Below are 16740 nucleotides of genomic sequence, written 5' to 3' on the forward strand. Positions count from 1 at the left end.
CATTTGGTCTGTGCTGCAACAGTGCAGCTACGGCGTCAGCCAATTTAAAGATTTGTTCAGTTTTTAAATAATACCAGCTGTTTTCATGCTCCCTGCTCAAAATTACAAACACTTCTGGAAATTACCGAGGAGCTAGCTGTAGATTTTGGCAACGTATCTGTGCATGTTGCTCAGAAGTGCATTGCAGTTCCTGGCAGGTCACCTAGACGTCTGCCTGAAAATGAAGATGAGATGTCCCAAATGTGGAAAGCTGCTAAACTTCACACCAAGATATAAATCACTAATTTAGTGCTTTTCTGGCAGATTCCTTAGCAAGTCTGAGTCCTCTGGAGTGAGATGCCAGTTGGGCTATAAACGTGGCATCTTTTAATTATTCAAAATATATTTATTCCAGTAATAGCTTTCTGAGAACAAAGTCTTTTTTTAACAGGAAAACTGACACAGCAAAATGGGCGTGCTGGAGAGGGACAATTGCACAGCAGTCAAGTTCCATCAGCACCAGTTGTTGATGATTTACAACAGTCACTTTGGCTGCAAGATCTTGATGGCAATTTATCTTAACAGAATACTGAGCTTCTTTAAGCAGGCACTCGGGGGAAGCACACCTGCACTAACTAGGAAAGCACTGGCCAGGAGCTTTTTGCCCCCTTGTTCCTTCCGAAGTTTATCAAGCTTCTCTTGAGACTTTCCAAACAACTGTTCACCTTGTTATACGCAGAGTGCATGAAAACAAATCATAGAAAGCCAAAGTTAAGGTATGGCTGACTTACTAAGTTGCCTAAAGCAGCTTCCTGATGGAAAATGGGAGAACAGGCACTCCCAGGAAAGCCAAACGCCACCAGAGCCCAGCTGATCGGTAGGGGTCCATTTCCTAGAGCAAATCAGTCTTATTTGTTTACGGCCAGTGTAAACACCACCTGAGCATGTTTAACCCAAGCAGCTCAGTGTAGTGAGTGGTTTGATTCAACAACGGGGCCTGTTAATCTCTTCAGCACCTCGGGGCTTTGCTCTGTTTATATGCTGCATCTGTAGGATACTTTATTTATTCTTTTTCCTCTCCTGGTGGAAGATAAAAGATCTGGCAGGAAGAGAGATTAAACTAAAAACTAATATAAACGAACCCTATTCATCTCCTGGGCACTCTGACTTGTAAAGGAAAGTATTCGGGGAGGATTTGCTTGCTCATGGAGCAATACAGTGAGTTTGCAGAGTATCTTTAAAATTTAAATGTCAAGCTTCTTTTGACAATCAATAAACTAAACGTTTTGAAAGCCTGTTCTTCCATCTTAAACACATAACAAAACCTAGAATTGTACAGAAGCTTGCTGCCCTGTGCAGAAAAGCAATTCTGGCATCAGAAACATTCCATAAAACTTTCAACACTCCCTCTCTTCTCCTTCAGGGATTACTGTCACTCTCCTGCCCCAGGAAGCCTAGAGAAGTTCCACGGTGACAATAGACTTGTCAGGTCAAACTATTAAATAAACCTCTGTTATATTGAATAGACTGTGCTAATCCTTCATTTAACTTAAACTGCCCAGAAGGTACTCTGGGCTTTGCTTGCTCATTCTTCCACTTTCTGAAAAACTTCCATGTTTAGTTGTCTGTCTCCTTAAGGATATTGGGTATGTTGAATCAACCCTGATTGCACCTCCAAGTTAATTCAATTGAAACTAAGAATCTCATGGGCTACTCTCTTGCTTACTGCTTGATTTTGAGGGGTTTAGAAATTGCTCCTGGTCTATCAAGAATTTTTGAATGTATTTGTGATGAGCTTGATAAGCATGTGAAACATGCAAAAATTATGTTAGTGCAAATGACAGTAATGCACGCTACTGTTTGTTTGAAAATCCTATTCCATAGGAAGGCTCACTTTCCCAGCTCTGTGTGGGTAGGAATACTTAATGACTGTGTTTCCCTGGAACTAAGTTTTTCAAATTAGATTATAAATTTGCCCCCAAATGTTTGAGGCCATATGTCTCAAATCGCCCACAGGGTGATTCCCATCTATTGGGAATGCTTATGATTTGAGAATTATTCTATTGTGCCAAATATACTCATTTTAAAGATTAGATGACTTGGTGACTAGAGTCATTTGTATTTCCAGCAATTGATGTATGCGATCTGCCATTGTTTCTTCTGCTAATTAAAATGAGGTTTTTACATCTTTTTACTGAATTGCTGTTAATGAAAAGGAGTTTTAATCCATGCCAGGTGGAGTGACATGCCTCTCTTTAATGTAGCTAGTAATTAGTCCCTTGAAATTTATACTTATTATTTTGAACCCCCTTCAGTTAGTTCTGTGTAATGGATACTGTTATTATGTATTCATTTATGGTACCTGCTTCAAAATGTACAATGGATGCTAAAACTATTAGGAAATTATTCAAAGCAAAACAACCAAAAAAATGAATAAAACCATGCTACATTTTGGCACCTGGAACTGCAAAACAAAACCCACCTATTAAAACTTCATATAACCCAGTTTTCTGTGAAGCATTGCTAACTGAAAAATAATCGGTAATTCTGAGGCCTCTCCCTAACCTTTACATATATATAAAAGCAAACTCAGATTAGGATGTTAAGCATATTGCACTGCTGCTGACAGCGAAAGAGCTACAAACACAAGCGAATGAGCTTATAGGTGGCATATGCAGAATCTTTGAGAGCTGCTCCCTTTGCAGCACAAACAGGACTGACAGAACACCTGAATGAAAAACTTCTTTGCAAAACAAAAAGAGATTCAGCACAGTCGCATCACACAAAACTACACCACCATAATAAGATCACATCAGCTTCATTCAGGAACACCTCTGAAAGGGGAGGTGGTGTGGGGGGAAGTAAGGATGCTGTTTGCCATAGGAGCAAAAGGTCTGTAGAAACTAAGTATAAACCACACACTATGGAGCTCAAAATAGCTCTCAAAACCAAGACACTCCAAGCAAATAAAAACAAAATGAGACAGTGACACTGTCCAGAAATTAAAGTCATCTATGCAAACCAAAGTCACTGTTGACATTGTTCCACTATTCTGCTGACATCTGTAAAGTGGAGCAACAGAACATAAAATATGAGAATAGTAACATGTGGAATATTCAAGGGCTCAGATTCCTCCCTGTCCTATCTCTATGAGTGATCATTTAGAGATGGAATATAAAAACAAAATAAGTAAAATAAAGATGAAAACTCAAAGGACAGCAAGATCTAGACTATTTCTGGGAGTTAAGATGATCATTTCGCAATAAGTCTGGTCTGTGTTTGGTTTTGGCAGCTGCAAGCTTGTTGAAGTACATATACCTATGATTTGTGATAATGAGACTCTCTCAGTGGTAGATTGCAATGCCATCAGCCAAAATTATTGGATCTATCACAGAATGAGAGAGAGTTCACAGGATCCTGTGGAGTTCTGAGGGACTGTTTGCATAATTTCTGTAGAATTATTGTTGATTTTTGCAGAGCCTTCTACAAATATCAGCAAATGAATTACAGCATTTTCCAACTGATGGCACATTTACCCCATTCCCATACCAGAACAAGGGCAAAGCATCCTTGCTTGAAAGACACTTAAAGACCTTTCAAACTTCACCTGGCCCTGAACGAGCTGTCTCCTTTCTTAGGGACACTTCCCGATGGACACAGCCCAATGCAGGACCCAAGTGCATACATTCTGCCAGCTCTGCGCTGTCTCTGTATAAATACTGCTCTAGTATCTTTGCATCATGTTCCCAGACTGGGAGTTTTTTAGCTTGTCTTCACCAAAGCTACCGGGAGAAATGGAAACACACGGGTAACGACCTTGGGTGACAGAACAGGAAGGAAAAGAAAAGCAAAAAGGCAGTTACCGGAGGTCAATAGGAAGGGAAGCAGAGGCAAAGGAAAGAGGAGAGAGGAGAAGGTGGTGAGAAAAAGGCAGAGAATGAGTACAAGCAGTTGGATCCAGTGTGGCGCAGAACACTGAATTTCTCAAAGTTATTCTGTTACAGAAATATCAGGAGTCTTTGCTCTAGAGAGCTGTCTTAAGGACAGCAGTCCTGGGCAGGACTTCAGAGCTCTGCTAGGATTAGAAAAATGCACTTGCCTCAACAGCTGTCAAGATCATCAGTTCTGGGACCTTCATATCTGAAAAGTTATGCACTCCCGCTTGCAAAGCAAAAGGCTTACGTGTGCTCTGAACTCAAGCTCTCCATGTGGCAAAACAAATGCTACTCTCTAGATAATCAGGAATCAGTGCTGTTTCACATTTAGTTCTGCAGTGGCTAATTTCCACTTTTCAGAAAAAAGTGATGTTCTTAATTTTTCCATCTAAAATCAATTGTTAGGCTTGGATTTCCAGCTTTTAGGGTGACAGAGTTTACAAAGTATTGCCAAGGTGACTGATTTCCATATAACCTCATCTTTCACTCAATTCCTAAAGAGGCATTAGCAGTGTCCCTGAATAACCTTGCAAACTGAGAGCCATAAAGCACCAGACCTACTGAAGAGGAAACAGTGAGAAGTGGCATTTTACAACGACCAGGTTTATAATCTATGAACCCAGATACTTCTGTATCTCACAGTTAAGTATCCTCAACCACCTACTTAAAGAAAGGTGCAGAATAATAGCACAGGGAAAGTGAAGAGAATATATGAATCCATATACATGCATGACAGTAGCTCCCGTTACCAGAGCTGTAACCTGATAACAGATCACAGGTTTTGTTCCTCAGACAGACCATCAACTCCTTGCATTATCATATATATTATCATGTACTCTTCAGCTGAAATTGAGCTCTAATTGTATTAGGAGATCTATGAACCCAGAGGAAAAGACAACAATGGGAAGAAATAAAATACAGCTACTGCCTTTTTACAGATGACGTTTAGCAGCACAGAGAGATGAACTAATGTGCTTGAAGTCAGGCTGGCAAAGCTGAGGGAGGAACCAAGGCTTTTCTGGCTAACCAGGTCACCATCTCGGGCCTCCTTCTGCTATTTAACTCCTTCAGCATGATAACAGCTGAATGTAAAACCCAGGACTTCCCATTCCTGCACACTATCTCTCATCAAGGAAATAACAGGGTTATGTTGTTGGTAGCTCTGGTAAAAGCTAAATCTAAAGGAAGGCTGAATAATTAAGAGGAATGTGAGGCTGAAACATATTGGACTTTACTCACTGTTCTCAGATAGCTCTACCATGTAGTAGAGAACAGGGCTGTTCCCGTCAAAGGGACGCACCCAGGAGAGCATCACGCTGCGGCTGTACGAGGAATTCAGAGTGGCCAGAAGATTCTGAGGGGAATGAGGCAGTTCACTATTGAGAAAAAGAGAAAGGGAACAAAAAAACAGCACAGAAAATCAATCTACATTTCATTCAGCTACAATCTTACAGGCAGTTAGACGCGTACATGGCATCAGCCTTGCATGATCAGAGATATAAGACTACCAGCAGCTATTGCACAATTAAATAAATGAAAGATATCTCTGAATTATTCACAATTTTGTCCTGTTTGCTGAAAGTCTCAAGGCTGATGCTTAGAACAGCTAATGGAACTGTTACTAAATGTGGAAAAGAGCCAATTTTCCTGTTGTTTTTGAATTGAGACAAGCTGGTCAATACATTTCTCTCTCCTACTTTTTTACCCCTCTCTTACAATGACATTCTCGCAATTGAACAGCAGTAGTACATACAAACAGTAAAACATATGAGAGGTATGATTTAATACGGAATTTTTCATACTCAGGAAAGCAGAAGACATTGACACCAGCCATACAGAGTCGCTAATCAAAATTACCACATGTATTCTTAGGCTACAGAACAGCTTGATTTACTCGTGTATGCAGGCTTATCCTGTCACGGGTAGAATCTTTCCTTCATATAATAGGGATTTTTTGGAAGCACCCAACCAGAAAATGCAATGAAAATGCCTGCAGAAACCCAATGGAAATACTAAATGAAACATTAAAAATAAAAAGAAAACAGCAGCTCAATTAAAACACGTGATTTCTCAAAATAAATGCATCCATTTGGGCTCACTGTCTGAAAGTCATTGAGGCTGCACAGTGCAGTGAGGAAACTAAATTCTGCTACATTCCTTAAACACTGATCTGTAATAAGTGATAAGAGCCCTCTAGCCATTATATTTAAACCTGGTTTCTACTTCTTCATTCTCAAGGTGGACGAGGATATCTGAAAGTGAAGCAAAAGCCAGATGGACCAGTTTTCTCCCATTTGATCTACCGCTTCTGCCCAGGAAAGCTCTGTGGTAATCCTTCCTCAACATACTCTACTGCTACATGGCCAGAGCACAAAGCCACAAGGCTACCTGCCATCCTTAATTTAAAAATGTACTAATTGCTTGCTGTGATGTGTCATGCTCCTGAACTCTTACAGTTACTAAAAACCCACCACTACTTAGCCACTCACAAAAGTAAGCACAGACTCTGGCTTTAAGTCAGAACAGTATGTTCTGGATTCAGATTTCTTCTAGAAGACAGGGGAATGTACAGAGAACCAGGCAACAGTTTTATTGTTTTTTCCAATTAAAACTGTTTACATGTTTATAATGGCTACTTGCTGCAGAGCCAGTTCGAAAGAGGTTGCTAGAAGAGTAAAACAGGAATAGCAAGGAAAATACATAGATAATGAGAAAACATAACTTGAGGGCTATCTCTTGCTCACCTCTACCTAGACTAGAAGGGTTAATGCTTCCTAAGGCTAAACCTGAGCTCAAAGTCTCTTCTCATCTCATTTGACTTTAAACGCCTGACCCAATCACAAGCACAGTCACCCTGGGCACCTTCTGTAGTAAACAAGGAAGGACACCTCCGGGCGTGATTTGGATATTAACTTCATTAAGTCACTCTCTAAGGATGCCTTGCTCTCTCTCCATTGATTATACGGAGTTTAGGCTGACTACATGCTCATTTGCAGAATGCCTGCAGAAACCAGGCACCAGACTTTTGATGCTAAGACACAGTCACTTTGGGGCTAGAGGAAACATGGGGCACTGGAATGAGCATGTATGGAGCCCAAAGAGAGCAGATTTAGAGCAGAGCACTGCAAAATTTTTGACAAATAAATTGAATTATTTATTTATACAAAAACCTGCTTCTGTACCACTGCAAATTATTGCTACTCACATGTTCCTGCAGGCAACTTCTCCAGGGGTTTTAGCTACTGTGTATGGGATTAAGTTTAGGGAAGAGAGGGACCCGGAAACAAATGAGAAGGGTGGCTGGACTGCAAGACAAAATGGAAGAGTAAGCCTGTCATTTGAAAAGTATGGACTTGGGGTTTAAGATATGGTCATTTACCCAGGCACCATGAGAGTTTGTTACTTAATTTTGAATGAAACATCAAATTATAACAAACATTAAACCTCTGCTACAATTTATCTCTACCTCCTGAGCAGGCTGGGTGGAAAAGTGAATTTGCAACTAAGCTGGCAAAGGAGATTACTGAAGGGAAGAGAGCGAACTGTCGTGTTGTGACATGGCTCACAGGAGCCCCAGTCCCCTCTCCGTTTCTCACTACGCCCTGCGGGGAACATCTGGAGACGGGCTGTGGCTTCGGTGGCTTCCAGAAGCCGATGCTCACACAGGGAGCGGTGCGCAGGGGATGGCTGTCGGGGAGCTCACGGCAAACATCCCCAGGTAACTCCTTCTGTGAACTAAACAAACACCACCGGAATTTATTCAGGATATTTGGAGGGCAGATATTTACTAGGTAGTCTTGTTTTCTCATACATTTAGAAGGGCTGAATTAACAGCTTATTTGAGGACAGAAACGATGGGACTAAAAGAATTTATAGTTTGGTCTCTTTTTCTCTGGATACGGCACTGAAACATTTTTTGGAGGAGACTGGATGTTCCCTCCTTCACTCCTTTTAACTACACATTGAGCTATAAACATGCTTCTTGCTTAGGATCTGGCTTTAGTGATTATTCTGTTAGATTTGCACCAAATAGTAATCAGGCAGCGGCAAGAGGGAGCTGGAAAAGCACGAGCTGCAGCAGCCCCGCAGCACACGAACATCATATTCTCTACCCATATGTATCCACCTCAAACACCAACAGATGGTGCTTACAGGTTTGAATCCCTCAAGGCAGACATAACAAGTGCCTAAGAAACACACCTGGTCAGAAATGAGTATTTAAAAGTACAAAGAAATTTCAGCACAGAAGTGTACTGCTCTCCTTGTAGTACACAAAAGCAGAGATTAATAAATCGTAATTCCTACCGCAGCAAGCACTTACACTTTGTCCCCTTCTCATTTGCTACCACATACTGCAAAGAAAGGATGATAAATGAGACCTGTACCACCACCATGAATATTTGTGTTCCCAAAAGAGGTTATTGCTTCTTTTTTCTTTAAGAGAATTACTTTTTCCTGCTCCTAACATCCGAGGAGTCACGGAACGGTAAATCAAAGCCTTCCCCAGGCTGAGAAGAACCTCAGACTAGCACTGCTCAACTCCTGCTACACCACGGAAGTGAACAAGGCTCGGGAAAACAACACACACAGCACCTAACTGCCCTTGATCAGACACTGGCCATTTAATTCTAGCATTATCATCTCTTTTTGTATTCGCTGAAGCCCCATACAGGAAAAATATTAACCTTTTTGAATACAGGATATCTTAGACATCACTTCTCTCATGCTAAAGAGATATGTGGAGTCCGGTTTTCTGTAACTTCCCTTCTATGATAGCAAAAATAGTATTTGGACACTTTTAAATCCAGGGTTAATGATAGGGCCACCAAGGTGACCTGAGGGGACTTTGATAAAGCAATTAAAATAGAGGATTTGCAAGGAAAGAACATGAAGCCACTGTGACAAGCCAGGAGAGAAATATTAGCTAGTTACAGATGATACACGTTCAAAACAGAAACCCTAATGTTTCCAGTCAGCTCATCACTGCCAGAGGGTACCTGAAAAATTTACTCTGCAAACACATACAGTGTTTTATAAAATTAGCTAAAAGCAGACTATTTGCTAAGGGAAATAAAACAGACATGGTTTGGAGAGATTTCTGAGAAAAATGGTCCAACAGCAGGTAATTAGAAAGACCGTGACTGAAGACGGGATTACTAAAAAGCCAAAGGAGATTAAACAAGTCTTCCTTCCTGTTAGTTTATAAAAAGCCCTGCTCCTACCTCAAAAATGATTTCCTAAATCAGCTCTCCATATACAGAGGGTTTTCTCAAGAGCAGGTGGCTCATCTGCTAGACCTGATAACTTGCTAGGAAGTTGAGGCAAGAAGTCTAACAAATCACTTAGCCCTGATGGCTTTGGTCATAAAAGTTTATAATGTTTTAAATTAAGAAACAGGCCATCTATTGCTCAAGACTTTCCAGTTTCTATTGTAAAAGAATTCTCTCTAATTTTTTAACATAGGAATGATTCTCACAACACATCCAGTAGTAGCAAGGCTTTTTGCCTCTTGCAAGCCTACAACAAGGTGGCACTTCAAAAATTAAACATTTGCTAAATACCAGAACACATAGATTTATTTCCCATTTCATTTTGGCACTCACCTCAAGCTCAAATCTACAGAGGACATCTACAGGGAAAGACTTTTGAATTTTATGCTTTCTTTTTGTTAAAACCGCTATATTTTTGGTACACATTTGACAACAAGCAGACACAATTGCTTTTCTGGGTGATTCCCTCTAGAACATCAAATGCATTTAAACTAGCAAGGAACCTTATTCCTTGGTTCTCAATATCCCAACAGAGAGCTTGGAAAAATAAAACTACAACGTTTCTTTTTAGTGAGGAAGGAATAATATACTTTCAAGTCTGATGTCCTTCCTGCTTTCACCCCCTGCAAAAGGGAAAAGAGATGGACTATCAGAACTGAGGCACAGGGGATCCGTATGAATGTAAGCTTGCAACGAGATGTCATTTTGATTTGTCGGTCTGCATTGCTCTTCCTGATTTTATTTTTAGCAATCAAGCTATTTGGTTATGGCGCACATTTGAAAGAAATCAGAAGCAGTAGCACTTACAAATACCTCAAGTAAAAACGTTATCTGACGCTATGTATAAATGACTGACAAAGGCAGCGCCGCTGATTCTTGGCACCCTGTTGGGTTTTGTTATAGGTGGTTAGCTCACCTCTCCTGCTTTTGAAGAAGAGACAGAACAATAGCAGTTCTCTGTCTGGTGGAAGAGAACTGAAAGAGAACTGCTGCCAGGAATAAATTGTCTATTTGTGTATTACATTGTCCGACCCATATTTCTGTACAGAGAAAGGGTCTAAAAGATTTCACTGTCTGTTGTGACATAACCGAGGCTTGCACGGGACTTTGGTTTCCCAACGATGCAGCATTACCATACTTTTCAGCCACATTCATCCAACAAAGAGATTCCTTAGTATGGACTGCACACAGGCAGATATTGAGCAGCTGGCATCATCAGGCACAGAGAGCCGTATTTCTGCATATTTCATATATACTGAGAACCCTCAGGATACTTTTGAGTTGGAATCAGCAGAGTTTCCTGTCAGGAGAGTGATACACTGTGGTAACTCTCAGCTTATTCAGCTTTAGGAATAAGCATTTCTTTCTCTGTATGTATTTCATTCTTTATGGTATTTACAGGACTATAAAAGTAAGCTAAATGAAGCTGGGAAGTTTCATTACATGCAATTATTTTCAGGATCAAATCTTATGACTTGGAGGGATGCAAGAGAAGCACAAGCTCATCACCAAAAGACCTGCAAACGCTTCTGTATTTGCAGCTGAGAAGCTCTGCTAGAAACACAAATAAATAAGTGCAAAATTTAAATCTATTTCTTGCAGGACAGAAACATCACTGGCAAATGTTTTACCTCGTGCAAATCAAATGAAGTTATGCATATGAAGAATAAACACATTTAGAGGAAAGACAAATGAATGAATAGAGTATCTTGACTAGCAATTAGTTTCTGTGCCCAAGTACCATCAGCGCAGAATTGATGAGCAAGGTAACCTTTGGCTGCACTTTAGCAAGTTCTTCATTAGTTTTCTGGCTTTCCTTTTCATATATTTTACTTCTTTCACAGACACGCTGGGGAAGATGATCCACCTTGTTTGCACCAACTAGGTGTACCACGTAGAGCCTCATTCTGCTAGCACCATATTTTCTTCTAGCAAAAAACACTATCTTCTTCACAGGCCTGTCTTCTAACAAGGGAAGGCAAAGGAAGAGAAAGTTTCGTTTCCCTGTTTTCACAGATTGGAAAGCAAACCACTCAAGAGACTAAATAACTGAAGGTCGCCCTGAAGGTCAATGGTTTTGAACTGAATGCCTTTGAATGGAAATGAGTAACACTGTTATTTGCGCCTCTGGAAATCTCTCTTTACATGCCCAGAGACAGAGAAGGGATATGCTGGCTCCTGGGGGAAAAGAGGTGGTAAGACAATTAGAGATGTCAGATGAAGCTAGGTAGGTTACGCTATCATCTGTTAGTAGACTGCTCTAGTCTGTAATTGGCTGAGATGCCTCCTTTGAACATTTGCCTGACATTAGTGCTACTCCAGGCACCAAAGCGTAAGTGCTCATAGAAGGGAGGAACGTACATGCCCTGTTTGTTAATGTTCTGCACAAGAGAATTATCTGGGAGAACAGGGAAGTTTATAGATCTGTCATTCGTATACTAGCTAGAATTTAATTTGAGCTTTACTTCAAACATTTCGTTTCCACATATTTTCTTCTCCATCTCACTTCTCTCCTTGTATCATGTATCTCTGTATCTCTCACTGATTTGGTGCCATTGAGCCAAATGATAATGATGAAAGCTGTAAGGGAAGGCAAAGTTTTTGGCATTCTTGCAGCACCTGTACTACTTTGAAATGTCACAATTCAAGGTATGATTGAGTGACTTAACAGTTCCTGAAGTCCTCTAAAAGAGTGGTATGTACTTCTTTAATTCCTCTGGGGAAAGAAAAGGTTATAGGCCATCAGCCACAGAACGTCAGAAAGAGCAGAGATACAGAGCCGGTGACATGAAGGCATTAGGAGCCAGCCAGTAGAACTGCAGGAAATTGGGATGCAAGGAAAGGCAGCCTCAGGAACAAATACAAAAGATGTGCTTCCCTCAGTTAACTTGTAGCATGAATTGTATGGACTATAAAACTGTTCCTCTCTGGTCAACAGCAACCTGCAAGTAAATAAACCTGCTGTGCTATTCTGGGTTGCACAGGACACCTTCTGCTTTTTAGGATTAAGAAATGGTCAGAGCGCAAAAGTGTTTAGCACATATTTGAAGCTTTACTTCAAAGTCCAGCTTATAACATTCTTTACAGTCTTTATTCCATAATTTTCTGCCTTCCACTCAAAAACAATATATTCTGAATTGTCTTCTGCTCTTGGATTCAAACCAGCTGTAAAATGCACTCCGGGAGGAGAGCTGAGGAGTGCTTAATTAGAGAGAGAATGTATGACCACTCTCTCAAAATGGGCATCTGATCTAGCCTTGGCACTGTCAGAATAATGCTGTATCAAACAGTGCTCTGCATAGCAAACCTCTGAGGTGAACTCATTATACTGTCAGCAACAGAAGTTGCCATCTTCTCAGAGAGATCAGGCATGACCAGCAGAAACGGATGCAAATTTTAGCTAAATTAAAGCATGTGGCACTCCTTAAAAAAAAAACAAAAACAGACTGCATAAAACATTACCTTCTCATGCATTTGATCTGCTCCACACATGTACCAAAACCATAGCTCTTGCTTTTAGTGATAAAAATAAAATGCTACTGTATTTCACTCCAGTGGAATGACAGAAATAGAAAATATGGAACTCCACAATGCCGTTTTCATAAACCTTTTTCAGAAGTGAACTGGACTTTGACAATTTTTTTAAACATCCTTAGGAATAAAGAAAGGCATACATACACATACTTTTTTCTCTTGGAAAACTGCGTATAAAGGAAATGTAAGAATAAGCAATGCCTGCCCAGGGACCAGCTATTTTGACGTGTGTTCAACAGAGGGAAACACAATACTAAAAGGAGAAAAAGGTTCTCCTATAACCTTGGTATCAAAGCCCAGCACCTGGGCTTTATGCAGACATTTGACAACATGGCATCACGGGATGATTCAGGCTGGAAGGGACCTCAGGAAGTCTCCAACCTCTGTGGGCAACCTGTTTCAATGCTTGAGTGTCCTAGTGGTTAAAGAAATGTTTCCTTATATCCAGGCCTGAACCTCTCCTGTTCAATTTCTGCAGACTGAACAAAACCACTTCCCTCAGCCTTTCCTCACGGGGCAAGCGTTCTAGTCCCTTAACCATTTTGGTGGCCCTCCACTATACTAGCTGCAGCTTGTCAGCATCTTTTTTGCATTTGGGAGCCCAAAACTGGACACAGTGTTCTAGGTCTAGTCTAATGAGTATCAAGGAATTATGTCCCACAACCTACTGGCTCTGCTCTTGTTAATACAGCCCAGGATGCTGTTAGCCTTCTTCACTGCCAGGGCCCACAGCTGCCTACCAAGACCTCTCAGCTCTTCCTAGCAGAGCTGCTTCCCAGCCAGTCAGTTCCCAGTCTATATAATTGCAAAAGGTTATTCAATTCCAGATGTGGACTCTGCATTTGTCTTTTTTGAATTTCATACGGTTCCTGTTGACCCATATCTCCAGCCTGCCTAGATCCCTCTGAATGGTGGCCCTGCCCTTGAGTGTATCAACTGTTCCCTCCACTTTTGGTACCATCTGCAAATTTGATGAGTGTGCGCTCCAACACTTCCTCCAGATCATTGATAAAGATGTTAAACAGGACAGGTTCCAGTATAGTCTTCTGCAGTACTCCACTTGTTACTGACCTTCAGGTAACTAAGACCCATCAACCACTCTCCTCTGAGCTAAGTCACCCAACTGGCTGGACATGCACACATGTCTATCCATAAAAATGCATGGACTGCAACTGGCATAGCTGGCTTCAGTTACTTGGAAATTAAAGCAGCATGGCAGCATGCAAAAGCAAGGATATTTCAAGGTAATTTCATTAGCAATAAAAACTGGCTTTATTTCCTCTAAAAACCCAAACATCCAGACCCCCCAGATCTCCTAGAATCTACTAGAAAAATGTTCAATGGTATTTGAAAAAAACATAGCATATCTTTAAGTTGGAATACTCACATCACTTCTAGTCGAGCCATTCTGGAGTCATTTCCTCCAAAAGAAATGACCTCGCAAGTATAGTCTCCGATGTCACCTGACCATGTTTGGCTGATGAGGAGGGTTCCACCTTTCTCTACTGTAATCCTGGAACTGCTGGATGGATTTATTACAACACTGTCTTTCTTCCAAACATACCTAAGTATCACAATGTTTCAGTTAGTAAATACTAACAATAACTTTAAAATATATTTATTTGAACTGCTCAATAAGATACTAGCTTCTGCAACTATACATTAAAAATGACAGGCCCCTAGAGCTGCTTTCAAGAACAGTACCTTTTACCAAATCTTAGTTTTATATCAGTGATCAGAATGAGAAATGTAATTACACTCAGGATACAATATATTTCATAAATAGTATTACAGATTTTACATGGAAATAGTGAGTTACCCCTAAATGACCAAGTTCGTAAGTCTGCCTTCATCAGCAGTTTAAACTGAATCATTAAACTGTGAAGTTAATGACTGAGGTGTTGGCCCGTGTCTGCTAAGGCTGTAATAACCTTAGACTGCCATAATCAGTAACATCTTAAACTACCGTGGCAAGGTAATCTGTTAAAACACATTCATAACAATACATCACAGAGAAGTATAGACTCCATGGTCCATAATTACTTTTACATAGTATTTTTATACCTGTATTTCTCTTTTTTAATTTCTTTCTGCAGTTCACCATTCTAGCACCTTCCAAGCTGTTCCCTGCATTTTCTTTCATTTGTTTTGCTTTCAGAGTATATAAATTTTCATGTTAAATTTATTTTTAAATGGTGAGCTTCCTTTAAATGCTCTAGTGCAAAGAGATAACTTTAGACAAATTCTGCTTGCCTTTACACTATTGGAGCAGAATGTAGCCCCTAGTTACTGAGCTTTTTCCAAGAACATGGGCATTTCTTGCATCATTTTAATGCATCCCAATGTAAATACTTCTGAAATCCTTTTCCTTCTCTTTGGCTTTTACTCTCATTAAGTATCAGCTTCTGACAAGTTGGTTTTATTCATAGTGTATTAACCTTGACAGTAAAATCATGGAAGGCTGTATTGAAGTCATGAAGTGCAACACAACTCATTGTAAATAATACATAAGGCTGGAATGGAAGATGGGATTTATGTGATTAACGGTATAGTGTACAACCTTATAATGCAAGTATCAGGGGTGTGGTGTTAAAATCTCGGGTACTGAAACTTTTCAGCCTATTGCTATTCCCACAGCTTATGAAATTAAGCTCAGATAAACCACGCAAACAAGAAGTGACACCACCAACCTGACTGAAATTCGAGGATCATGAGTTGCCTCACATCGCAGAGTGGCTGTGGTTCCTTTGATCACCGTGCTATCCTCGGGAGGGTGAACAATAAAAGTCCGATCTGAAAAGAATACAAGCTGCAGTTCAGGTGAAATTACAGCATTGTGACTTGGGTAGTCACTCTGAGAGCAGACAATCGAACGCTTATCATTCAAAGCAAGCAGGCCGTCTCTCTTCATGTCTTTTCTGCAAAGGCCCCCCCACCCCCAACGGCATTGTGTCGGGAGGAGGTTGTACGCTGCGGGGCGCGCAGAGCTGATGGCAGCACAGGGCACGAGCCTGGGCTGGCAGCGGTCTGCGCAGGAGGAGCGCTAACGCTGTACTAACTTGCGCTGTGCTAAGTGTCTTTGGCAACTCCCTAAAGTCATAAAGCCATGTGTATGTTTATAATGCTAGGCGAACACATAAAAACATACATTTAGTCAGGAAATAAGGCGTACTGTTTTGAGTAGGGGAGACAAAAATAAACAAACAAAATCTGGGCAAAAGAAGAATATTCCCGAAAACACTCAGCAAAAGGAAAACGCAAATGGCACCCTAGAATCTCGTCAAATCTATGAAAGAGGACAAAGGAGGTGGAGTTGCTGGGAGCATGAATTTTCCATATAAGAAAGACATGCTGTTTACTCAAATGTTGCAAAACATCTTTATTCAAGCACCTCCTAGAGACCCAGAACACAATAATTGCCTGTAACTACAGCAACCAGATCTAGTGTGAAAGATCTCTACTACGCTCAGCACACCGTAGCGGCAGCAGATAGCATCAGATGAAGCAGCTAGACAACTAGGACAAGAATAGAAGATAGGTGGCTAATGTTAATCAGTCCCAAATCCCTGCAGAGATAACCAGTAGCTACTGAGATATTGCATACCCGCACAAGAAGCAATCATCAGTGAACTCAAAGGCAAACATGTAGAGATACCACCAATGGCTGTATCTAACATCTGTTAATTTTTAGCATTATTCCAGGTGTACCTGTGTATGCCTTCTAGCTTCATAATGTTGCTAAACAAGTATTATTAGGTTACATTCCATTCCTGCCCCTCCGGTCCCCTCCCCAGTAGCACAATGAACAGGAGCTACCTTTAATAGATATTAGCACCATTCCTTTGAGACTTAATAATGTGGAACCCCTTTGTACACCTGGATAGCAAACAGTTTGCAATATCCTCACACATACAGCATCTTTGTTTTGTCAGTATGGCATAAATATGATGGCCATATGACACGTGTACACTACTTTTACTGCCAGTATTGTTTTCAGGTATTCTCAAGTGCAAAGGCAAAAC

The 16740-nt window shown here is 40.7% G+C and overlaps 1 protein-coding gene across 5 annotated transcripts in view; it reads right to left on the bottom strand.

Annotated features, from left to right (window-relative positions):
- Positions 1 to 16740, bottom strand: part of SDK1 (sidekick cell adhesion molecule 1) — a 430635-nt gene that overhangs the window by 124010 nt on the left and 289885 nt on the right. For all 5 annotated transcript variants that reach the window (XM_068908486.1, XM_068908485.1, XM_068908487.1 and 2 more), the window contains 3 exons: positions 15409 to 15511; positions 14106 to 14282; positions 5154 to 5290 (listed from right to left, as the gene is read on the bottom strand). In XM_068908486.1, the coding sequence (XP_068764587.1) occupies positions 5154 to 5290; positions 14106 to 14282; positions 15409 to 15511 (417 nt within the window). The remainder of the gene's footprint in view (positions 1 to 5153; positions 5291 to 14105; positions 14283 to 15408; positions 15512 to 16740) is intronic.

The sequence above is a fragment of the Struthio camelus genome, chromosome 15 (assembly GCF_040807025.1).
Source record: "Struthio camelus isolate bStrCam1 chromosome 15, bStrCam1.hap1, whole genome shotgun sequence".
NCBI lineage: Eukaryota > Metazoa > Chordata > Aves > Struthioniformes > Struthionidae > Struthio > Struthio camelus.